This window comes from Oncorhynchus mykiss, chromosome 16, assembly GCF_013265735.2.
Source record: "Oncorhynchus mykiss isolate Arlee chromosome 16, USDA_OmykA_1.1, whole genome shotgun sequence".
In the NCBI taxonomy this organism is placed as follows: Eukaryota; Metazoa; Chordata; class Actinopteri; order Salmoniformes; family Salmonidae; genus Oncorhynchus; species Oncorhynchus mykiss.
In genome coordinates, this window is record NC_048580.1 from 7,625,199 (window position 1) to 7,650,300 (window position 25,102).

Consider the following 25,102-nt stretch of genomic DNA (forward strand, 5'->3'; position numbering starts at 1 on the left):
AAGGCCTCGTGCCTTGTATTTTAAATAAATACCAATATATATATACAAATATAAATATCACACAAAACACACATCACAACAAGAGAGACAACACTACATAAAGAGAGACCTAAGACAACATAGCAAGGCAGCAACGCATAACAAAGCATGGTAGCAACACAACATGACAACAACATGGTAGCAACACAACATGGTAGCAGCACAAAACATGGTACAAACATAATTGGGCACAGACAACAGCACAAAGGGCAAGAAGGTAGAGACAACAATACATCACACAAAGCAGCCATATCTGTCACTAAGAGTGTCCATGATTGAGTCTTTGAATGAAGAGATTGAGATAAAAACTGTCCAGTTTGAGTGTTTGTTGCAGCTCGTTCCAGTCGCTAGCTGCAGCGAACTGAAATGAGGAGCGACCCAGGGATGTGTGTGCTTTAGGGACCTTTAACAGAATGTGACTGGCAGAACGGGTGTTGTTTGTGAAGAATGACGGCTGCAGTATATATCTCAGATAGGGAGGAGTGAGGCCTAAGGGTTTTATAAATAAGCATCAACCGGTGGGTCTTGCGAAAGAGATGACCAGTTTACGGAGGAGTATAGATCGCAGGGTATTAAAACGACCCTTTGAGGTTTTCATTCAGCTTTGACTTACTGTATCTTCAGATCCTCTTTGTTGCGTTCACATTTCTAAACCGTGTACCCTTTTAGACAAGCCCAAGAGACAACCAATTATAAGCCATTATCAAACATCTGCTAACAAGATGTCACATATGACAACACAGAAAAACATTTGATAAGCAATGTTCACCTCACCAACAATGGCCACCATATTTCAAAGACCTACTTGGCAACATGTCAAAAGAGTTTAGTGGAATAGGTAAGTATACCAATATGAACATACTGTATATTTGCATAAAAACACATACTTATTAGCTAGCATGACAAAAACAGAGGCTACATACAGTAGCTACATTTCAATGGGGCCAGCAAACAGCTGGGCTAAACCCAAATCTCCATGACAACGTCTCTATGACAACAGCAAACTGTTTTGTTAAGCAATCTTTCTGATGTTGTAAAAAGTTATATAGAAGGTCTAACAACAGGATGACGATGGATGATTACAATTCAGGGATTGTCAAAAACAGTAGCTAGGGAACAACCAACTACTTCCTGTTTTGTCTTCCGGCTGTATTTTGACAACTTATTTACTACCAACAATCAATTAGTACAAAACTCTACCTGATTACTGGAAACTAGTGTTTTCCTACTGAACACTGCCAAACTCTACTTGTACATCTTGAGTAGTGCAAAATATTTGGAAAAATGTCTAATTTCCATTCATTTTGAAACGGTGGAGATTGTGTAGCTCTGTTGGAAAGAAATCCAATTGAATTCCTTTTAATTTTAAAGGAGGTAAAATGTGAAGTATGTGCGAGGGCTGTGTAGACTTTCAATAGGCCCTGTAGGTGTTCTCTCTGGGCCATTGATCAATTAAATAGCAGACAGAAAATGAAACCTACTTGACTGGGGCCCTTGAGAGGAAAGTGTTGCGGTGTATAATTCCGTTTAAAATCGTTTTGGAGAAAGATTAACCCAGTTTAGTAGATTAAAACACTCAAACTGAACACAGGGTGCAAAAATATTTATTGCTAATAAACCGGTTGTCAGTTGGTATACATTGGCTGTATATTTACAACAGTAGAGTACAGAGGGATTGGTATGCGAGACAAAATAAAAAAAAAACACACATAAATAAATACAAAGGGACTGCCACTGAACAAGACTACAGACATAACCGACTCCAACAAATCATCCTCCCATACAGCTGTGCCAATACGATTACACAGAGAAGAATGTAAATGTATTTATATCAGAAATCAGATAATCCCATTCGTTCTGTACGCGTTCAAGCAGTCGCCTTCCAGGGGTCATTTTAAAATGGCCCCGTTTCAGAAAAACATTCTATGATGTTAATAATTATCATATAACAAGTCAACACATCAGGCAAGGAAGGAGCAACATCCAAAGTAACAGATAGTTTACTTGTACAATGATGCAGGCAAACATTTGATTTCCATAGCTTTGTTAAGGGGATAGAGACAGCATGTGAACACTGACCTCACCTAGCATAACACGCAAGCCTGAAGGCAAGATTGCTCCTACGGTTTTGCTCATGTACGTCATTATTCCATCATCATCATCATCATTATGCAGTTGTGTTTAGCCTTTTACAACATCATAATTATTCCTTCGGCTATTAACACAGACTAAGGAGTCCAAACAGTAGCTTTACAGGCCAGCTTTGTTAGTGTAGGCACGATCGATGCCTCATTAAAAACCGTACGGAGTATTTACCGTAACACACGGCGATGAAAAACAAAACAACTTAATGTCACAGTGACTAAAGTGCATGGAATGAGTCTAGACATAAAATTCAAATCCTCATTACCATGTTTTTTTATATATATATATATATATATATATATATACACACACACACGACATGTGTGTGTGTGTGTGGTGACCAGTGTGTTTCTAAATAAGTAATTACAGAGGTAAAATATAGTGGCTTTTTTAAACATGCTGCAAGGTGGCTGGAGCGGTGCGACTCAGTCAGAACTCCTTAGTGTCTTTGTCAAACAGGTGGAGTCGCTGCTCGGCAGTGAGCCCTTCCTTAAGACTCTGGGGGGGAGAGAGACTGTTAATGACCGTGGTCAGGTTTAACTGAGACTTTCAGGTAGACAGGACTGAATCATTGACGAGGAAGAAACAGAGAGGTGCACTCATTTCTGTCACTGGTAAAACTGATATTTCTCTCTAGCCCCACTGGTACCAAAAACAAAAAGGTGATCCCATTCAAACCCACAATCAAAAATGTGATTTGGACTGTTAATGTGCGAGATACAGAGGAGGGAAAGCACAAGAGTCCAGAGGGTCTAGTAATGCAGAGGGATTTTCTCTCATCCGTACCAGAAACAGGGGGAATAATAATGTAAGTCTTTTATACACACCCAGAAGGATGTTGGAGACCATTAGAATGAGCAGAAAGGGGATATAGTGATTATTTCTGGGCAACACACTGCTGAAGGGTGAACATATAAACAAAATGATGGTACACCAATATGATGCACTGCTATTGGTGGTTGTCTGGTTTGGTATGTGACCATAAGGAGAAAAGTAGACCTATAGGTTCTCAGGCAGCCCTAGCTGGCCCTGGGCACCAGACACAGATTGAGAAGGGGTTTGGGGGGGACGGGACCATCTCATCACATGTTGGTACACTTCTCTCTTATAGAAGCATTTTAACCCACAATCAAATAGCACAAAGGGATTTGTTTAGAGTAATATGACACAAGTGTTGTATGTTGGGGAATTCAAACCTCAAAAGTTGCAGTGTAATGCTGTCGTTAACCTGAAGGTGGCAGTGTGTCACAGCTCAATGGCACTTGGTTCCAAACTGAACAGTTCTCACACACACACAACCTTCAGCTGTGGGAGACTTCTCGATTGGGAAAAACACATTAAGATGTCTTACTCAGGTGTTAATAAGCTATACCTTTGACCTCATGGTGCGCTCAATGCGTTTGGCGGCAGCAGCCGCCATCTTGAGAATGTCAGGGTTGCTTTTGGACTTCATGATATCTGAGGAGAGATAAGACAACTACTTCAATGACATGTCCTGGGGGGAAAAGTGGCTAGTTCAGCTTATGTACAGTATACTATAGACACTACTGTAATAAATCTACTTGTCTGGCTGGTTGTTGTAAGGAGGTCAGTGGGTTGCAGGTCAGAGACAGTCTGGACTATGAGACATCTTATGTAAATAGACAGACCAAATGCAAATGTTGGAGGCATTGCCACACACTGGTTATGAGTGAAACAAAGGGCTCAGGTCATAAGTTGTGCACTAAGTAGGGACTAGGGTTCCATTTGGAACACTAAGTAGGGACTAGGGTTCCATTTGGAACACTAGGTAGGGTCTAGGGTTCCATTTGGAACACACTAATGGAGTAGCAGAAGGCTAGAAAGTGTTCTGTATTCCTACCGTATCCTCCTGCCCTCTCCACCTCCTCCAGTGACGGTTCCCCCAGTGCCTCGTGGGCCAGCTGCAGCTGTTCTCTGAGCCTCCCCAGGTCTCGCTCTGCTTTGGCCTTCACGATGCTCAGCTCTGTGTAGATGTCCTTGTACTTGTCCGTCGCATACTTCTTATCCTGGAGGGACAAATTATACATTGTTTAAGGTGGCAGGGTGAGAAATACAATCTCGGCATAAAATGAGAAAATAGCATAAAATACAATGAAAAATGATAAAAAGCAGTTTTAGGTAACTTGGGTCTTACTCTTTGGGCGGCCTGGAGTTCATCCCTCAGAGAGTTGATTTCCTGTTTCAGATACTGGACCTCCGACTCCTTCACCCTCAACATCACCTGGCAAAGATCAAAACGCTAAGATTTAAGGGCTAAACTTCAGCTGTGTATAAAAGCAAAGTCCCCTTTCAACAAACAGGAAGAATTCAAATCGTCCAATCTTATGTTCACCTCGAGCGGAGCTTACCTCTAGTTCGTACAGTTCCTTCCCATGTGTGATGTTGCAGGTGTTTCCACCCCCGTCTTCAGTGGCCATAGAGCGCATCTTAGTGATCTCTGCAGCTAGACGGTTGTTCAGCTCCTACAGACACAAGGCACATTACATATCATGGTAAGTGTGAGGACTATTACCTGGGTGTTTGTTAGTGCCTGGGTGTGTGTGTGTGCACCTGGTTGTGTGCGTTGAGCTCCTGGTTCTCCCTCTGACACTGTCTGAGGGCCTGTCTCTCAGCCTCCAGGGCCTGGGCCAGGTGGGCGTTCTCCAGACACTTCTGAGAGTACTGCTCTGACAACACCTCGATCTCCCTCTGGAACGAACACAGCTCCTCTCTGCAACACAGACGGGGGAGGGAGATGGAGAAAGAGAGAGACAACGAGAGGGAAAGGCAAAGAGCGAGAGGGAAAGAGATAAGGGGAAAGAGAGTGAGAGACAGAGGGAAAGAGAGGAGAACGTGAGAGGGAAAGAGGGAAAAAGAGAGAGAGAGGGAGAAAGAGAACACAGGAAAAGACTCAGTAAATCAGGCAATACAAGGCAACACACTCAGCCAATCAACACCATACATTTACCACTCAGTACCACACTCAGCCAATCAACACCATACATTTACCACTCAGTACCACACTCAGCCAATCAACACCATACATTTACCACTCAGTACCACACTCAGCCAATCAACACCATACATTTACCCACTCAGCCAATCAACACCATACATTTACCACTCAGTAACACACTCAGCCAATCAACACCATACATTTACCACTCAGTACCACACTCAGCCAATCAACACCATACATTTACCCACTCAGTACCACACTCAGCCAATCAACACCATACATTTACCACTCAGTACCACACTCAGCCAATCAACACCATACATTTACCCACTCAGTAACACACTCAGCCAATCAACACCATACATTTACCACTCAGCCAATCAACACCATACATTTACCACTCAGCCAATCAACACCATACATTTACCCACTCAGGAAACTCAACCAGAAAGACCACGCTGAACACTTTTCCATCATAATAGCTGACCAAAGGAAAGAGTAGCACAGATCTGAGAAAACTCCTTCATTTTGTAGGGTGAGTAGGAAAAAACATTGTAAAGAACCAGACTCAGTACAGCCACTCCTTCCTTCATATTTTAGTTCTGGCCTGACACTGGAGCTTCAGTGTATTCAGAGGTTAGACAGACTGGGCCAGACTGCTGCTAATCAGTTCCTTAATAAACCCCAGACAGACGGCTGGAACCGTCTGGAATTCCAGGTTTGGCAAGGACACCAGCCGCCACCTTTAGTTCCAGGTTGCCCTGGTTACAGCTGGCAAGGCACAGCCAGTCACAGTGACATACTGGCTTTGCCCAGACCTTCGTTCCCATGGCACTGGGTTGGATTTGAACTTCAATATAAAAACAAAATTAAGTTATAAAAGGTGCAGTCACAACCACAGTTTCCAGCAGGTGTAAAAGGTGCAGTCACAACCACAGTTTCCAGCAGGTGTAAAAGGTGCAGTCACATCCACAGTTTCCAGCAGGTGTAAAAGGTGCAGTCACATCCACAGGTTCCAGCAGGTGTAAAAGGTGCAGTCACATCCACAGTTTCCAGCAGGTGTAAAAGGTGCAGTCACATCCACAGTTTCCAGCAGGTGTAAAAGGTGCAGTCACAACCACAGTTTCCAGCAGGTGTAAAAGGTGCAGTCACAACCACAGTTTCCAGCAGGTGTAAAAGGTGCAGTCACAACCACAGTTTCCAGCAGGTGTAAAAGGTGCAGTCACAACCACAGTTTCCAGCAGGTGTAAAAGGTGCAGTCACAACCACAGTTTCCAGCAGGTGTAAAAGGTGCAGTCACAACCACAGTTTCCAGCAGGTGTAAAAGGTGCAGTCACAACCACAGTTTCCAGCAGGTGTAAAAGGTGCAGTCACAACCACAGTTTCCAGCAGGTGTAAAAGGTGCAGTCACAACCACAGTTTCCAGCAGGTGTAAAAGGTGCAGTCACAACCACAGTTTCCAGCAGGTGTAAAAGGTGCAGTCACAACCACAGTTTCCAGCAGGTGTAAAAGGTGCAGTCACAACCACAGTTTCCAGCAGGTGTAAAAGGTGCAGTCACAACCACAGTTTCCAGCAGGTGTAAAAGGTGCAGTCACAACCACAGTTTCCAGCAGGTGTAAAAGGTGCAGTCACAACCACAGTTCCCTCAACATTACAGAACATTAATTAAAACAAGTAATAGAAGAGGCAGCATAGTAATAATGGACTGGATTTACGAATGTAAAGTGGTTGTGTCTTGGTCGCACAGTAGAATCAATAGTACATGATAGAACAGCAGCGTTGAGTGAGTGTGTGTGTTAGTGTAAGGCAGCGTTTTCCAAACCCTGTCCTCGGGACCCCAAGGGGTGCACGTTATAGACCCCAAGGGGGTGCACGTTATAGACCCAAAGGGGGTGCACGTTATAGACCCAAAGGGGGTGCACGTTATAGACCCCAAGGGGTGCACGTTATAGACCCCAAGGGGTGCACATTATAGACCCCAAGGGGTGCACATTATAGACCCCAAGGGGTGCACGTTATAGACCCCAAGGGGTGCACGTTATAGACCCCAAGGGGTGCACGTTATAGACCCCAAGGGGTGCACGTTATAGACCCCAAGGGGTGCACGTTATAGACCCCAAGGGGTGCACGTTATGGACCCCAAAGGGTGCACGTTATAGACCCCAAGGGGTGCAGGTTATAGACCCCAAGGGGTGCAGGTTATAGACCCCAAGGGGTGCAGGTTATAGACCCCAAGGGGTGCACGTTATGGACCAAGGGGTGCATGTTATAGACCCCAAAGGGTGCACGTTATAGACCCCAAGGGGTGCACGTTATAGACCCCAAGGGGTGCAGGTTATAGACCCCAAGGGGTGCAGGTTATAGACCCCAAGGGGTGCAGGTTATAGACCCCAAGGGGTGCAAGTTATGGACCAAGGGGTGCACGTTATGGACCAAGGGGTGCACGTTATGGACCCCAAGGGGTGCACGTTATAGACCCCAAGGGGTGCAGGTTATAGACCCCAAGGGGTGCACGTTATAGACCCCAAAGGGTGCAGGTTATAGACCTCAAAGGGGTGCAGGTTATAGACCCCAAGTGGTGCAGGTTATGGACCAAGGGGTGCAGGTTATAGACCCCAAGGGGTGCACGTTATGGACCCCAAAGGGTGCACGTTATAGACCCCAAGGGGTGCAGGTTATAGACCCCAAGGGGTGCAGGTTATAGACCCCAAGGGGTGCAGGTTATAGACCCCAAGGGGTGCAGGTTATAGACCCCAAGGGGTGCAGGTTATAGACCCCAAGGGGTGCAGGTTATAGACCCCAAGGGGTGCACGTTATGGACCAAGGGGTGCACGTTATAGACCCCAAAGGGTGCACGTTATAGACCCCAAGGGGTGCACGTTATAGACCCCAAGGGGTGCAGGTTATAGACCCCAAGGGGTGCAGGTTATAGACCCCAAGGGGTGCAGGTTATAGACCCCAAGGGGTGCACGTTATGGACCAAGGGGTGCACGTTATGGACCAAGGGGTGCACGTTATAGACCCCAAGGGGTGCACATTATAGACCCCAAGGGGTGCAGGTTATAGACCCCAAGGGGTGCACGTTATAGACCCCAAAGGGTGCAGGTTATAGACCTCAAAGGGGTGCAGGTTATAGACCCCAAGTGGTGCAGGTTATGGACCAAGGGGTGCAGGTTATAGACCCCAAGGGGTGCAGGTTATAGACCCAAAGGGGTGCACGTTATAGACCCAAGGGGTGCACTACACAGCTGATTCAAATAAATCACAGCTGATTCAACTCATCATCAAGTTTTGATTATTTGAATCAGCTGTGTATTGTTAGGGCAAATACCAAAACGTTCACCCCTTGGGAAACGCAGGTGTAAGGGTTGAATGTGTGGAGAGTCCATGCAAATCATTTCTACATTGCAAAGTCTGAGGTGCAATAGGCTCTAAGGTTTAGGTCTGTGCAGGGAGACATAGCTGTTCAGCAGTCTGATGGCCTGGTGGTAGAAGCTGTCTCGGAGCCTGTTGGTCCGAGACCCGATGCTCCGATACCGTTTCCCAGATGGTAACAGAGTAAACAGTCTATGGCTCAGGTGACTGCAGCCCATGACGATCTTCCAGGCCTTCCTCAAACACCGCCTGTTGTAGATATAATAGGAGAGCAGAGAGCGTATTGGGCAGTCCATAACACCCTTTGTAGAGCCTTCCGGTTGAGGGCGGTGCAGTTGCTGTACCAGGCGGTGATGCAGCTGGTCTTGGATGTTCTCGATAGTGCAGAGGTAGAACTTCTTGAGGATCTGAGGACCCATGCTGAATTTCTTCAGTCGCCTGATGATGATGTTGGAGTCGTACATGGCTATGCAGATGTACAGGAGGGGACTGAGCACACACCCCTGGGGGACCCCGTGTTGAGGGTCAGTGTGGCAGACTTGTGTTGCCTACCCTCACCACCTGGGGTACAGTTGCAGAGGGTGGTGTTCATACCCAGGGCCTTGAGCTTAGTGTCAAGCATGGAGGGGCCTATGGTCTTGAAAGCTGAGCTGTAGGCGATGAACATCTTTCTTACATAGGTGTTGCTCTTGTCCAGGTGGGATTGGGCAGTGTGTAGGGCGATTCCGTCATCTGTGGATATGTTGGGTCATTTGCAAATTTTAGTGGGCCCAGGGTGTCAGGTAAGGTGGAGCTGATTTGGATCTTGGGACCAACATCTCAAAGCACTTCATGATGACAGAAGTGAGTTCTAAAGGGCGACAGTCATTTAGGCAGGTTACCTTTGTTTGCCTGGGTACAGGGACAATGCTAGACATCTTGAAGCATGTGGGGATCACAGACTGGGACAGGGAGAGGTTGAATATGTCCGTGAAAACTCCAGCCAGCTGGTCTGCACATACTTTAAGGACGTAGCCGGGGATACTGTCTGGACCGGCTCCTTTGCGAGCATTCACACGCTTGAAGGTCTTACTGACGTCAGCCGCAGAGATCTAGAGCTCACATTCTTCTACAGCAGCAGGGGCCCTCATGGGAGGATCGGTGCTGGGGGTATACAGCCGTGATTATAACCACTGGGCATTATCTTGGGAGATAGTGGGGTTGGCATTTAATCGGGAGGTATTACAACAGCGGGAGAACAGAAAGTTGCGAGGAATTGTAAGTTACCACAGTCACACCATGAGTTGTTGGTAATGAAGCAAATGCCTTCTCCTTTACTTCTCCCAGAAAGATTCCTCTGACTACGCGATAATGGAAAACCCAGCAGGCTGGATAGCCGGATCCAGCATGGAGCCCGTGAGCCACGTTTCAGTGAGGCAAATTATATGTCTCTCAGGTCCAGTTGGTAGGAAATCCTCACTCTGAGCTTGTAACTTATTGTCTAGAGACTGTACATTTGCTAGTACAATACTAGGAAGCATTAGGTAATTTGCCATTCTCTTTAGTCTGACTAGAACACTAGCTCTCTTTTTGGTAGGGCTCCTGGAATGAATGAAACTAGTTTGGGAGAACTGAACAAAGGGTCGAATCTGTCAAATTTGTGGCGAGTAATCGCCGATTTGATGACCAGGAGTGCTCGTCGGTCATAGGAGATAATACTAGAAAGATTTTGGGCAAATAAAGTAAAAAAATAACACTAAAATAAACAAAAAGACGGCAAAGTTGGCTAGGAGCTAGCAACACGGCGAACATGTCAGTTGGTGCCATCTTGTCATAACTTACTCGTGTTGCCGGCATATCTCCTCTATGTCTGCGTTCTCCGTGTTGCTGTTGGACTTGCGGGCCTTGTCCAGCTCCTTCTCCAGCTCCGACCGGTGGGCGTTCTTCATCGCCTCGATTGCTGGGGAAACCAAAACAAAGAACGTTGTTATTTAGGAGAGATCATCAAGCATACCCGGACCACATTAGGTAATCATGTTGTTTTAGAAAGAAAATCCACTGTTTTATAAAGCAGAACCCAAAGACCATGATAACTCACAATGGTGGATTTGTGTACACAAGTGAACAAAATACTTAATGTTAGCCTGATGGTACTGATAGCATGGGACACTAGGCCTATATGATTACCAAGGTGCTACTGCTGATAGGGTTAGCGTTAGCCGCTGCTGATAGGGTTAGCGTTAGCCGCTATCGCAATTACTACTGACCGGCTATGGTAGCGGCAGTCTCCTCGGCTAGCAGCCTCTCCTTTTCCTCGTGTAGGTTCTCCAGTGCTCTCTGGTTTTTCCTCTGCAGCTCTTCAATCACCCTCTGGTGGGACTCCTCCATGGCAGCAAAGCCCCTCTCACAGGTGGCCTATCAATGGAGGGGAATGGGTGAAAAGTGAATCTACACGAAACCATAAGCTAGGGCCAGGAGTTTCCTGCCTGACCATGTGACTTGATTAGGAAAACCTCTGGCCCCTAGTTATAGGGTATTTTTCGTGGTCAAACTCGATGTAGTTAAAGCCCAAAAAACTCCTGACCCAAAACCACCGTTGACCATCTATCTATTCACTGATCACTGACGACAAACACCAAGCTAGCTACTTCAGCTATTAACAACATAAGCCTCTGGTACAGAATACACAATACGTTGAAGAAATGCGTAGGCAGCTAGAACACAATGTGATTGAGAAGGCCGTGTTCTGTGTAGCCTAATTATCCCTGCAACAGTGCAGGTATTCAACCTCTGCCAAGATTTTAAGCCAAGTGAAATCCGGGCCGTCTCGCTCATAAAACACCCATTACAAATTGAGTTCGTGTCATAGCGTGTCATATTGTTCAGCCGTCTATAGTGTGAAAGACGTCCAGTCCACTCTGTTTCTATTGGGGATGTCTTGATGGAATGTGGGAGGTTAAGATGAGACCGAGTAGAACACTGGATAATAGGCTGATTCTGTGGGGACAGACAGTGGAGTCTGGTGTCTCCCCATCGTACTGTCTCTGGGCCAGCCTGTCTGTGTCAAATGAGGCACGATTGGCAGCTTCGCACCAACACCTTTTAGCAGTATAGAGCAAGAAGGCTGGGGAGGGGAGGGGAGGAGGGGGTCTGATCAACACGGTTTTAGAGTTACTCACAATGCTATTATAATTACAGTGCATGTTTCCACAAGAGGGGATTTGAATGGTCTTCCGACCAGCTCGACCCAAAAGTTACTTCCGTCCTCTATTCAGTGCTGCTAATCTGAGTACTGTCCTATGCTCCCTCTCTCGTTTCCTAAAACGTATTTTCACAGGGATAAGTAGTATTTTCACAGGGATAAGTCGTATTTTCACAGGGATAAGTAGTATTTTCACAGGGATAAGTAGTATTTTTCACAGGGATAAGTCCCCAGCGCTCAGGAAACTGGCCCAGGAGGGAACAACCTTTGAGACTGAGCCAACCCCCACGCCCACCGGCTGGGTATTTAGGGGCACTTCCTACTGTGACATCACAGCAAGCAACACCTGCCCTTTGTTTAGTGTGTGTGTGTCTTAAGTGCGTTCGTGGGGGCCATTTCCTGTTTAGGGGAGTGGCTGGTGTATAGTATACAACTACATGTCAATAAAGTATGGCTGACTGGAGGGACTGTGTTCCAGGGATGAAACCTGTCCTCGAGGACCAGGAAGGGAACTGCTAAAACGTTATTACTGATTTTACAATGTTATTACTGTTAAGAGGACCGCAAAAAAATGCTACCACCCGTCCGTCTCCGTACACAACAACAATACAAAGATTACAGCACCAGCAGCAACAACAAAAGACCTGGTGTAGCGCAGGTCAACTCATGTCAGCTGTGTTCCCACACTGTGTCCCCAAGCTGTGTTCTAAACCTGAGTAGAAGAACCCATGTCATCTGCTTAGAAACAGTCACTATTCAGGCCTAATAAAAACAGCTCTTAAAACTATTCCTGTAAAGCTGGAGCCTGATTATAAATGACCTGTGTAATTCTTATGAACGTCTACAATGTAATGTAGAGACCATGACAATGGATACAAGTTTTTTTACATTTTTTTTACTTGAATTCTATGTAGTCTAAATAAATAATAATAAGACAGGATCTATGATGTATAAAAACATCTGGGTAATATGTTCACATACAGTACCAAAGATTCTAGGTATATGATCATGGTGGAATGTGGTTAATATACTTTTTTTTTTTTTTATAGCTGCGATTAGATCTTGTTTTGCATTTCTTCCTTTAAAAGAATGACGTTTCCAAGGAAGTAAATATCAATCAAATATATTTACAAAGCCCTTCTTACGTCAGCTGACGCCACAAAGTGCTGTACAGAAACCCAGCCTTAAACCCCAAACAGCAAGCAATGCAGGTGTAGAAGCACCTGCATTGCAAACATGTCTACGCTTCAAGCATTCTGCAATGTTTTGATAGCCTGTCAATTTATTATAAGTTCCATCAGCATGTCAGAAGGGGGCAAAGGTTAATTATTGTCAGTTAAAGCAAAAACACATCAAAAAGACAAAAGAGGTAAGCCCCATGCACCTTCAAACGCAGGTCATTTAAACTTCCTCCTCGAGTCCACTCAATTATCTAAATTATGTATCTGTTGAGGACAACCATAGGTAGACAGCTTTAAAAAGGGCTTCAACCGTTTGTAATTGACACTTCTAACACATACGACGCCTACTGAAGCAAGGAATCTGTAATGAAGCACATCAAATTGTCTCTTACGAAGAATTCCTTTCATCAACAACTATACCTGCTGGGATGCTCGTTTCACATTGGATGTGTAAATATGCTGATAGACACTAAATAACATGACCTGAATTCTTTGTCAGCCTGACTTTCATGGGACTGTAAGAGAGGTTCTGGTTGGTCTCCCTAAGCAGATGGGTTGCCTCCCACATAAACAATGTTCCAGTTGGGATTTCGGAGAAGAAGTTCTGGTTAACGAACTTTTTTCCTGTCAAACAAAACGGGTTCCTCAGCGCACACGTAGCGTCAACAACCACATGCACTAACAGTGGATTAGTCACCATGCAACACCAGAGGATACTGATATACAAAGGAAAGCAAGCAGAGTGAGGATAGCAGGGCTACAAAGGAAAGGGGGGGGGGGTAAGGGAGGTAAGGGGTGGGTTGGGAGGGTGGTGGGGGGTAAGGAGTGGGTTGGGAGGGTGGGGGGGTGCCACAAGGAGAAAAGGCATCACGGACGGAGGAACAGAAAGGACAAGGAAAGGCTTCCACCTTCAGATTCTCCAGGTCTTTGTCGTATTTCAGCCGGAGGTTAGCTGCGTCACCCTGGAGCTCCCTCCGCTTCATCTCCTCTGTCATGGCCGAGACCTGGGCCACCAGCTCCTGGATGCGCTCCTTGAGGGCGGAGGTTGTGGAGGTCTCAGGGGACATCGTCCCATCCTCTGCCGCAGTGGGATAGCTTCCTCCTGGGGTGACATCCATCTGATGGTTGAGCTTCTCCAGTAGGACGATCCTCTCTGTCTCGTGTTTCTTCTTCAGGTTCTCCATGCAGACAGTCAGAGAGTCGATCTCCTTCACGTTTTCTTCACGTTCTAGACGCATTATCTCGGACACCTTCGCCACCTCCTGTCGCAGATTTTCTGTTACCTGTGTGTAGACGTCCTTGGTCTCCCTCAGCTCCAGCTTGTGCTTGGCTACCATGTCTTGCAGCTGTATGGCCTTGTCCAGGGAGTCAATGGGCTCCCCTTCGATCTGAATGTGTGTTACTGGTCTAGTATCTTCACTCATAGTGCTTTCAAGGCGTTGCAGAGGATTCTGCTGATCCGCCAATTTGGATTGGAGTTCTCGGTTCTGTTCTCCCAATAGAAAGCAGCTGGCACAGTCAGAGTTGCCAATCTGAAGTTTCTCAACCTGTGTTTCTTTCAGTTCTTTCTCGTGTTGGAAGTTCAGCCTGCTGATGAGATAGGCCATGTGAGCTTCTGTGGCTGCGTCTTGAAGGTGCTCAGACCATTGTTTCTTAACTTTGCCGGAATCAAAGCTAGCTAGGACCAAGGACATGAGGGTGTCATTTGTGGACATTTCAATGGTGGAGGCAATTAGATTAAACAAATATACTTTCTCTTGCAATGCCTCTGTTAGATCTTTCAAAATGAGCGTGTTGGTGTCGTTATCAAGCCAGCTGCACCAATTCAAAAGGTCTGCTTGCATGGTCTGTGCCATCACAGTCATCTTATTATCAACTTCCATCTTGGGTCGAGGACAAATCCTGTTCATCAACATCAACATGCTCTTCTCAGCTACCGTACGTTGTACTACACGCATTTCAAAACTACATACACGTTCACCTTCAGTCTCGCATGGGCTAATCTCTAAAGCGTTCAACAGACCACTCCAGAACGCTGCGTCTAATACCAACCTTTTCATTACTCTCTGACTTACTTCATCTGGCTCTTCTTCAAAGGATCCAAGGCAGTCTGTGACATGTAAAGAGCTTTTCAGATCAAGTAGTGTTTTCTCCACACCAACATCAAGCTTCACCAACACCTCTAAAACCCGACTAAGGGCCTCAGACTTCATCTTTATCTCACCTACTACTTGCTTTATAACACTTTTGTCTGCTACCTTGCTACCTGTCTGCATCAAGTCTTCACTAACATTCACTTCTCTTTCTCCCCTAGCCGACTTTGCCTTTACCCCCGCCTTTGCACGCAACATCCTAATCTCATTCTCTGCCTCTAAAAGTTTCAGACTCTGGACTCTCTCCGATTCCTGGTTTCTAGCTTGAAGTTCAACGTTCTGAGTTTGAAGTTCTCTACAGAGATCTTCCTTTTCCAAGAGCTTGGCCCCTGTTGCCTCCAGCTGCTCTTTGAGTTGCCCTTTCTCCTTAGGAGCACCTTCCTCTGCCATCTGAAATCCCAGAGCTTTGAGAGTGGCCTCTTTCAGCTGCAGTCTCCTCTCCCCGTCCTTCAGGCCGCTTCCTAGCACCTCCAAGGTGACAAGGGCCTCATGAAGCTTCACAGACTTCTCATTCAACTCTCTCTCATAGAACTCCCTGTCGATAGCATTGGCTTGGCTCTCTGCTAGTCTGGCCCTGACTCCGTTCAGCTCTTCTAGGATCAGTAGGTGCTGTTTCCCGCCTTGCAGGTTGATCAGCTCAGCTTTGAGCCTGTCAATCTCCCTATCTGCCTCAGTTAGTTGGTTCACTATCTCCTGATAGCGCTGGTTCAGCGCTCCGTTTTCGCTCTTTAGAAGTTCAACCCTGTGGGACAACGCCTGTACAGCGATCTCGTGGCTTTCCGAGTGGTCTTCGATTTGACACAGTGGTCCGTAAGGGGTCTTCTGGCTCTCCACCTTCTGAACCCTTCCTAGCATGTCCTCCATGGCTAGGAGACACGATTCGTAACTGTGGATGCTTTCGCCCGCCCTGGCCAAGCTCTGCGTCATGGTCTCGTTGTCTACCTCTTGTTGAAACTTCCAGCTCTCCAAAAGCCTCTGCCAACTACCCTGTTGTCCTATTTCCAGACTACCCTCCAGGCAGAATTCACTGTGAGATCGTAGCAATCTAACCAGTCCCTTCAGAGTCAAGGACTTTCCTGATATCAAGTCCTCTAGATCTTGAATCCTGTCTGCACTATCTTCGATCAAAAAGCTAACAGTTTTTTTGACGAGCGGCTCTGAAGAAGGCAGGCTTTCCAGAGAGGCTGTTGTTTGGGGGTGGGAAAGGTAAAGTTCCTTGATGGAGAGGTGGGAAAGCGAGAGGCCAAGCTGTGCCTGCATATTACGCTTTTTCAGTTCTTGCAGCTGCAGGAGCTCTTTGGTCTCCTGATACTTCCTTGCTAAGCTCTGCGCTTGAGAACTAACCAGTTCCGGCCTCTTCGTCTGGGGCTCGATATCAGCCTCCAGAACCAAAGGGAGATCCAGCTTGGAAAAGGGGACCAGAAAGTTGGTTAACACACACAGCAGGGGAGAGAAAGGCTAGCTAAATTGTTTTAGGTAATACATCAATGATTTCCCTCTGGATTAAGAGCAATTAAACATTATGACATCATAATATAAAGCACCAGTCAAAGGTTTGGACACACCTGCTCATTCCAAGGGTTTTCCTTTATTTAAAAAAAAAATTCTACATTGTATAATAATGATGAAGACATTACAACTATGAAATAACACATATGGTATCATGTAGTAACCAAAAAAGGGTTGAACAAATCAAAATATATTTTATATTTCAGATTCTTCAAAGTAGCCACCCTTTGCCTTGATGACAGCTTTGCACACTCTTGGCATTCTCTCAACCAGCTTTATGAGGTCACCTGGAATGCATTTCAATTAACAGGTGTGCCTTGTTAAAAGTTCATTTGTGGAATTTCTTTCCCTTTTAATGCGTTTGAGCCAATCAGTTGTTTTGTGACAAGGTAGGGGTGGTATACAGAAGCTAGCCCTATTTGGTAAAAGACCAAGTCTATACTACGGCAAGAACAGCTCAAATAAGCAATGTGAAACGACAGTCCATCATTACTTTACAACATGGTCAGCCAATACAGAAAATTGAGAACTTTAAGTTTCTTCAAGTGCAGTTGGAAAAACCATCAAGCGCTATGATGAAACTGGCTCTCATGAGGACCGCCACATGAAAGGAAGACCCAGAGTTACCTCTGCTGCAGAGGATAAGTTCATTAGAGTTAACAGCCTCAGAAATTGCAGCCCAAATAAATGCTTCACAGAGTTCAAGTAACAGACACATCTCAACATCAACTGTTCAGAGGAGACTGTGTGAATCAGGCCTTCATGGTCAAATTGCTGCAAAGAAACCACTACTAAAGGACACCAAGAAGGAGAGACTTGCTTGGGCCAAGAAACACAATGGACATTAGACCAGTGGTCTGATGAGTCCAAATTGGAGATTTTTGGTTCCAACCGTCGTGTCTTTGTGAGACGCAGAGTAGGTGAACGGATGATCTCCGCATGTGTGGTTCCCCCCGTGAAGCATGGAGGAGGTGGTGTGATGGTGCTTTGCTGGTGACACAGTCTTTGATTTATTTAGAATTCAAGGCACACATAACCAGCATGGCTACCACAGCATTCTGCAGCGAAACACCATCCCATCTGGTTTGGGACTTAGTGGGACTATCATTTGATTTTCAAAAGGACAATGACCCAACACACCTCAAGGCTGTGTAAGAGATATTTGACCAATAAGGAGAGTGATGACCTGGCCTTCACAATCACCCAACCTCAACCCAATTGAGATGGTTTGGGATGATTTGGACCGCAGAGTGAAGGAAAAGCAGCCAACAAGTGCTCAGCATATGTGGGAACTCCTTCAAGACTGTTGGAAAAGCATTCCTCATGAAGCTGGTTGAGAGAACTCCAAGAGTGTGCAAAGCTGTCATCAAGGCAAAGGGTGGCTACTTTGAAGAATCTAAAATATATTTAGATTTGTTTAACACTTTAGTTACTACATGATTCCATTATTTCATAGTTTTGATGTCTTCAATATTATTCTACAATGTATAAAATAGTTTTAAAAAATAAAGAAAAATCCTTGAATGAGCAGGTGTGTCCAAACTTTTGACTGGTACTGTATATCATTTTGACTTCAACATTATGCCATTTAACAATAACGAAGAAAAACATTACAGTTTCTATCATTAGGCCAAATTATGAGAATTAGTGCGCTGGAAAGAGATTTAATGGCCATGATTAGTGAATCACAAATTAGCATGCACATTAAATGGTTTAGGAGTTAATTCATGGGGTAAGTAATGCAAAGTTAGTGCTAGCTAGGTGGTTTAATTAGAGATGGGAGGCATACCAGGTTCTTGGAATAAACTATGCTCTTGAGATATCCTTTTTCTGAATTCTTCCCGCTCTTCACAAACCATTTCTCAAAAAGGCAGTCATCACATCGCATTTCATTGCGTAATAGCAATAACAATGCAGGCCAGAACTAAAATCAAACAGTGTGATGAACGTGAAAATTGCTTCTTAAAACCCCAAATAAGTAAAAACAACACAAACAGGAAATTAATTATTTTCTCCTGAAATTACATTTTTTTTGGTTGGCTTTAGCAAAGAAATGCAAAGGACAGCATAAACTAACCAGATTCTCTCCCTACCTAAACATCAAAGCCGTCAACTCAAAAACGTCCCCTTTTGAACTGAATCAAATGTGTTACACAAGCTATCCAAGAAACTCAACTATCTTTGATAAAACTCAGATTTACACAATAAGTGGTGAAGAATTCAAAAAAGCATACATTATAACCCTCCATACGGACACACTCTGACCCGCTCTCTAACACACACACACACACACACACACACACACACACACACACAAAAATGCAACAGAAAACTATTATCTGTATAAAGGTCTGGTCACATCAGTAACAAGACGAAGGGATGGTCGGAAACAGCAGTAACAACAGAAAACATCTGAAATCCATTCAAATAAAAATCCCCAGGAGACAAGCCAGACCATGTGATTTTATACAGTTCTGAGCCAAACGTCATTATTTCAACTACTATGGCCGTACTGTTGAAGTCAAGTGTGCATTTATGCCATTTACAGCATCACAGGAACACCGAAAAGGAAACCTATCCGTCTAAAATGTTAATCGTTAATTGAATGCATCACGTTCGATACACATGCATGAGTTTGCGACATCTGTCATCACCTAAAAAAAAATAAAAAAACGAAACATCAGCGAGAAGCCGTAAAAGGAGTCATAAAAACAAGATGTTTCTCCTCACATGCAACGAACGGACTCATGCAAAGGAACATTCTGGAGACGTTTTTGGAGCCCCGATGTCAGTCAGTTTGATGTTTTCTCACAATTAAAATACATGCATGCAAAAAAAGGAGGTTATGAAATGAAAAGAGAACACCACCGCTCAACCTGTACGGTTTACTTCATGAAATCTTAAACTCAACAGGACTGCCTATAGAGAATAGAACAGCTCTGAGGAGAAGAAAAAGCTCTGTGGTGCTTACCTGGGAGACGTATCCAGAACGGACGTGCTGCTCTCTCTCCAGAGCCGTCCTCAGCTGGACCTCCAGATTCTGTTTGTGCTGGTTGGAGTGCAGCAGCTGCTGGTGACAGCTCCCCAACTGCAGCTTCAGCTCTTCTACCTGGGAGAGGCAAGGTACAATGGACAAGGTGAACACTGACCTATCAGCAACCTCTGACGTTGATCTCGGTTCCCATAAAAACACTCACCCCTTTCTTGTAGCTCTCCAGCAGTTTCTCCAGCTTGGCCGTCTCCCTGGTCTGCAGTGTCGAGGGCAGAGTTACCCTCCTCTCATCCCTGATGGGTGTCTGCTCCACCTGCTGCCAGCGTTGCTCGATCTCCACCTCCACCTTCTGTTGCCTCTCCAGGGAGGGGGGACCCACGCACTCACCCCCAGGGCTGCCTTCACTCCCTCCCCCCTTCTCAAAGTCCATCCTCCCGCCATCGCAGCCTGCTGGTTGGTCCTTGGAGGAGCCAGTGACAGATTCATACCTCCTCCGTCGTTCTTCCCTCCTCCGGTTCCGATCGGGGTCTCCTATATCAGTCTGCAGGGGCTCAGCCTTCTGGGCCCGCTGCTGGGCCAAAGCCTGGGCAATAGGTCGGAACTCGCCCCAGTCGAAGGTCTTTGAGCGGCCTTGTTGTCGGCGCTCGCGTGCCCGGCTCTTCTTAGGGCCTGGACCTGGCTCACGCTCCACGGACGAGGTCTCGGAGGAAGGGGAGTCCTGGGTCACGTCTGGCTGAACCAGCCCCTCCAGTGGGGAGAAGGAGCAGTGGTTGCTAGCCACGTCTGGAGCGGTGGAGGGTCTGACATTCTTCATGACAGCCTGGATCCAGTTCCTCCGTATGCCTGCTGTCATGGCCGACAGGGTGTGCAAGCCCTCCCGGGTCTGAGGAGGACAGTTAGGACGTTAGATTCACACTGTACAATAACAGCTATCCTATTGGGTGACAGTGAAGGGCTCCGTTACATCCATACAACAAAGTGTTTATCTGATAATAAAAAGTGACAAAAAGGGTTAGATAAATGCAAATCAAATCATTATCACGACATTAAATATTCTGAGATTGTATGTGAGTGAACGGGGCTTACATGTATCTGGAAGCCGTAGTTGCGTTGAGCCTGGTATTCGGTGACGTTATAACACGTAGACAGGTCTATCTCCCCGTCCAGATCTGAAGCCTGAAATACAGCATTTGTTACAGATGGTGAAGTCAGGAACAGAATAGTCTATTATCAGCATACAAGCAGCCAGTTTTCAGGGACAATTCTTTTGAAACTGGCTACTGTGTACTTACGGCGAACAAAAATATAAAACGCAACATTGCAACAATTTCAAAGAGTTTTACATTTCATATAAGGAAATCAGTTAAATGAATTCATTAGGCCCTAATCTATGTATTTCACATGACTGGGGAATACAGATATGCATGTTGGTCAAAGATGACTTTTAAAAAAAAGTAAGGGTGTGGATCAGAAAACCAGTCAGTATCTGGTGTGACCACCATTTGCCTCATGCAGCGTGACACATCTCCTTCACATAGAGTTGATCAGGCTGTTGATTGTGGCCTATGGAATGTTGTCCCACTCCTCTTCAAAGGCTGTGTAAAGTTGCTGGATATTGGCAGGAACTGGAACACGCTGTCATACACGTCAATCCAGAGCATCCCAAACATGCTCAACGAGTGACATGTCTGGTGAGTATGCAGACAGTGGAAGAACTGGGACATTTTCACCTTCCAGGAATTGTGTACAGATCCTTGGGACATGGGGCTGTGCATTATCATGCTGAAACATGAGGTGATGGCGGCAGATGAATGGCAAGACAATGGTCCTCAGGATCTCTTCATGGTATCTCTCTGCATACAAATTGTCATCGACAAAATGCAATTATTCTAGTTGTCCGTAGCTTAAGCCTGCCCATACCATACCCCCCCAATGGGGCACTCTGTTCACAACGCTGACATCAGCAAACCGCTCACCCACACAATGCCATATACACTTTCTGCCATCTGCCTGGTACAGTTGAAAACGGGATTCGTCTATGAAGCTTCCCTGAGACGGTTTCAGACAGTTTGTACAGAAATTATTCAGTTTGTGCAAATCCACAGTTTCATCAGCTGCCCGGGTGGCTGGTCTCAGACCATCCCACAAGGTGAAGAAGCCAAATGTGGAGGTCCTGGCCTGGCGTGTTTGAGGCCGGTTGGACGTACTTCCAAATTCTCTAAAACAATGTTCGAGGCCAGCTTTTATTGTCCCCAGCAGAAGGTGCACCTGTGTAATGATCATGCTGTTGAATCAACTTCTTGATATGCCACACCGGTCAGGGGGATGGATTATCTTGGCAAAGTAGAAATACTCACTAACAGGGATGTGCACAAAATTGTTTACAACATTTGAGAGAAATAAGCTTTTTGTGCACATGGAACATTTCTGGGATCTTTTATTTCAGCTCATGAAACATGGGACAACACTTTACATGTTGCGTTTATATTTTTGTTTAGTATACAACGTTATCAATAGGAAACCAATACTGTATTGACAAACATGTATTCCATTTATTTTATAGATAACTACTGCCCTTGCTATAGTCGGTCACAGTTAAACTAGCACGATTGACGAGTCTGGATGGATTTAGAGAGAAAAAGTCACCTCTTCAGCAATGGAGTCCTTATAGTATTGGAGGCTGTGGTCTGTCAGTACGAACCAAAACTTTGTCCACTGTAGAGGGGAAAGAGAGAGAACAACAGAGTTCACTGGGAATACATCAACTGTTCTGTTAGTCCAGTAGACTGAGAATAATCAAATCACATTTTATTTTTTAAAGCCAATGTCAGAAAGTGCTGTACAGAAACCCAGCCAAAACCCCCAAAATGCAATGCATATACAGAAGAATAAAACATATATTTAGCGCCAGTGAGAGTTATCACAATGACATTAGGAGCTCGGTTTCTGTGTGCAATATATACATTTTAGTAATTCAACGGAGTGATATACAGTAGTGAGTGCATACGTTTTCATATTTTTTTTCATACTGGTCCCCAGTGTGAAGCGAACCCACAACCCTGCCGTTACAACCCCGCCATGCTCTACCAACTGAGCTACACTACACACAGCACAGACAAATACCCGAACAAACCCATAGAAGAGGATACTGAAGTGATGTTGGTAGCCCTCTGAACAGTAAGGATTTCTATGAGAGCTGTGTGTTAACTTGGACTGTGCAATATATCAAATCAAAAGCTTTTATGGGGTCGCATACGCAGAATCGCAGGTGCAGCGAAATGCTAATGTCTCCAGCTCCAACAATGCAGTAAACTGTGGAAATATATAGTGTTGGAGCGTCGGTCTATCCATTAAACGTAGCTGTATCCATTAAACGTAGCTGTATCCATTAAACGTAGCTGTAACCATTAAACGTGGCTGTATCCATTAAACGTAGCTGTAACCATTAAACGTGGCTGTAACCATTAAACGTAGCTGTATCCATTAAACGTAGCTGTAACCATTAAACGTGGCTGTAACCATTAAACGTAGCTGTCTCCATTAAACGTAGCTGTAACCATTAAACGTAGCTGTAACCATTAAACGTAGCTGTAACCATTAAACGTGGCTGTATCCATTAAACGTAGCTGTAACCATTAAACGTGGCTGTAACCATTAAACGTAGCTGTATCCATTAAACGTAGCTGTAACCATTAAACGTAGCTGTAACCATTAAACGTAGCTGTATCCATTAAACGTAGCTGTAACCATTAAACGTAGCTGTATCCATTAAACGTAGCTGTAACCATTAAACGTAGCTGTATCCATTAAACGTAGCTGTATCCATTAAACGTAGCTGTAACCATTAAACGTAGCTGTATCCATTAAACGTAGCTGTAACCATTAAACGTAGCTGTAACCATTAAACGTAGCTGTATCCATTAAACGTAGCTGTAACCATTAAACGTAGCTGTATCCATTAAACGTAGCTGTAACCATTAAACGTAGCTGTATCCATTAAACGTAGCTGTATCCATTAAACGTAGCTGTAACCATTAAACGTAGCTGTAACCATTAAACGTAGCTGTATCCATTAAACGTAGCTGTATCCATTAAACGTAGCTGTAACCATTAAACGTAGCTGTAACCATTAAACGTAGCTGTATCCATTAAACGTAGCTGTAACCATTAAACGTAGCTGTAACCATTAAACGTAGCTGTCTCCATTAAACGTAGCTGTAACCATTAAACGTAGCTGTCTCCATTAAACGTAGCTGTAACCATTAAACGTAGCTGTATCCATTAAACGTAGCTGTAACCATTAAACGTAGCTGTATCCATTAAACGTAGCTGTAACCATTAAACGTAGCTGTAACCATTAAACGTAGCTGTAACCATTAAACGTAGCTGTCTCCATTAAACGTAGCTGTCTCCATTAAACGTAGCTGTAACCATTAAACGTAGCTGTATCCATTAAACGTAGCTGTAACCATTAAACGTAGCTGTAACCATTAAACGTAGCTGTATCCATTAAACGTAGCTGTAACCATTAAACGTAGCTGTAACCATTAAACGTAGCTGTATCCATTAAACGTAGCTGTAACCATTAAACGTAGCTGTATCCATTAAACGTAGCTGTAACCATTAAACGTAGCTGTATCCATTAAACGTAGCTGTAACCATTAAACGTAGCTGTAACCATTGAACGTAGCTGTAACCATTAAACGTAGCTGTAACCATTAAACGTAGCTGTAACCATTAAACGTAGCTGTAACCATTAAACGTAGCTGTATCCATTAAACGTAGCTGTATCCATTAAACGTAGCTGTAACCATTAAACGTAGCTGTAACCATTAAACGTAGCTGTATCCATTAAACGTAGCTGTAACCATTAAACGTAGCTGTAACCATTAAACGTAGCTGTAACCATTAAACGTAGCTGTATCCATTAAACGTAGCTGTAAAAGAACATTGATCTGCTGTATAAAGAGAAGCACCACACAACCCATTGAAGCTGTGCCATCGAAGGGGCGGCAGGGTAGCCTAGTGGTTAGAGTGTTGGACTAGAAACCGGAAGGTTGCAAGTTCAAACCCCCGAGCTGACAAGGTACAAATCTGTCGTTCTGCCCCTGAACAGGCAGTTAACCCCGCTGTTCCTAGGCCGTCATTGAAAATAAGAATTTGTTCTTAACTGACTTGCCTAGTTAAATAAAGGTCAAATAAAAAAATTAAAAAACGGACTGACACTCGGCTCGAAAGGCCATAGAATACTAGAACATTCTAGAAGGCATGAACGTTCATGCCTTCTAGAATGGTGAACGTTCAGATTACTGTTTCAACTGCTACTGCTTTGATGATCTGACCCCAAAAAATAAAAAAAATGTAAACACGATTTTCAAAATCTCATGGCATCAAATAAGGTTAATTTTTCAAGTGTTACGATTTCTAAGGAACATATAAAAAAAACACAACATGAGTTGTTTTGGGGATGTATGGTTTGTTGTTTACTTGTCCATGCTCATCCAGCTTCACCATCCAACCTTTCTTGAAGTTCAGCAAGTCGGGCTGGAAAAAGAAACAGAAAGACA

The 25,102-nt window shown here is 44.7% G+C and overlaps 1 protein-coding gene across 2 annotated transcripts in view; it reads right to left on the reverse strand.

The window, feature by feature from the left end:
* Positions 1 to 1,627: 1,627 nt before the first annotated feature.
* LOC110491304 (myosin phosphatase Rho-interacting protein) overlaps positions 1,628 to 25,102 on the reverse strand; it is an 81,692-nt gene continuing 58,217 nt past the window's right edge. Inside the window, exons 9-22 of one of the 2 annotated variants that reach the window (XM_036946077.1) lie at positions 25,023 to 25,079; positions 22,182 to 22,250; positions 20,622 to 20,711; positions 19,741 to 20,418; positions 19,515 to 19,652; positions 13,790 to 16,438; positions 10,766 to 10,913; positions 10,341 to 10,458; positions 4,756 to 4,915; positions 4,554 to 4,667; positions 4,340 to 4,426; positions 4,046 to 4,211; positions 3,557 to 3,642; positions 1,628 to 2,682 (exon numbers count right to left, since the gene is read on the reverse strand). In XM_036946077.1, coding sequence (XP_036801972.1) covers positions 2,614 to 2,682; positions 3,557 to 3,642; positions 4,046 to 4,211; positions 4,340 to 4,426; positions 4,554 to 4,667; positions 4,756 to 4,915; positions 10,341 to 10,458; positions 10,766 to 10,913; positions 13,790 to 16,438; positions 19,515 to 19,652; positions 19,741 to 20,418; positions 20,622 to 20,711; positions 22,182 to 22,250; positions 25,023 to 25,079 — 4,629 coding nt within the window. In that variant the 3' untranslated portion in view covers positions 1,628 to 2,613. The remainder of the gene's footprint in view (positions 2,683 to 3,556; positions 3,643 to 4,045; positions 4,212 to 4,339; positions 4,427 to 4,553; positions 4,668 to 4,755; positions 4,916 to 10,340; positions 10,459 to 10,765; positions 10,914 to 13,789; positions 16,439 to 19,514; positions 19,653 to 19,740; positions 20,419 to 20,621; positions 20,712 to 22,181; positions 22,251 to 25,022; positions 25,080 to 25,102) is intronic. The other variant, XM_036946078.1, reaches the window with a different exon arrangement.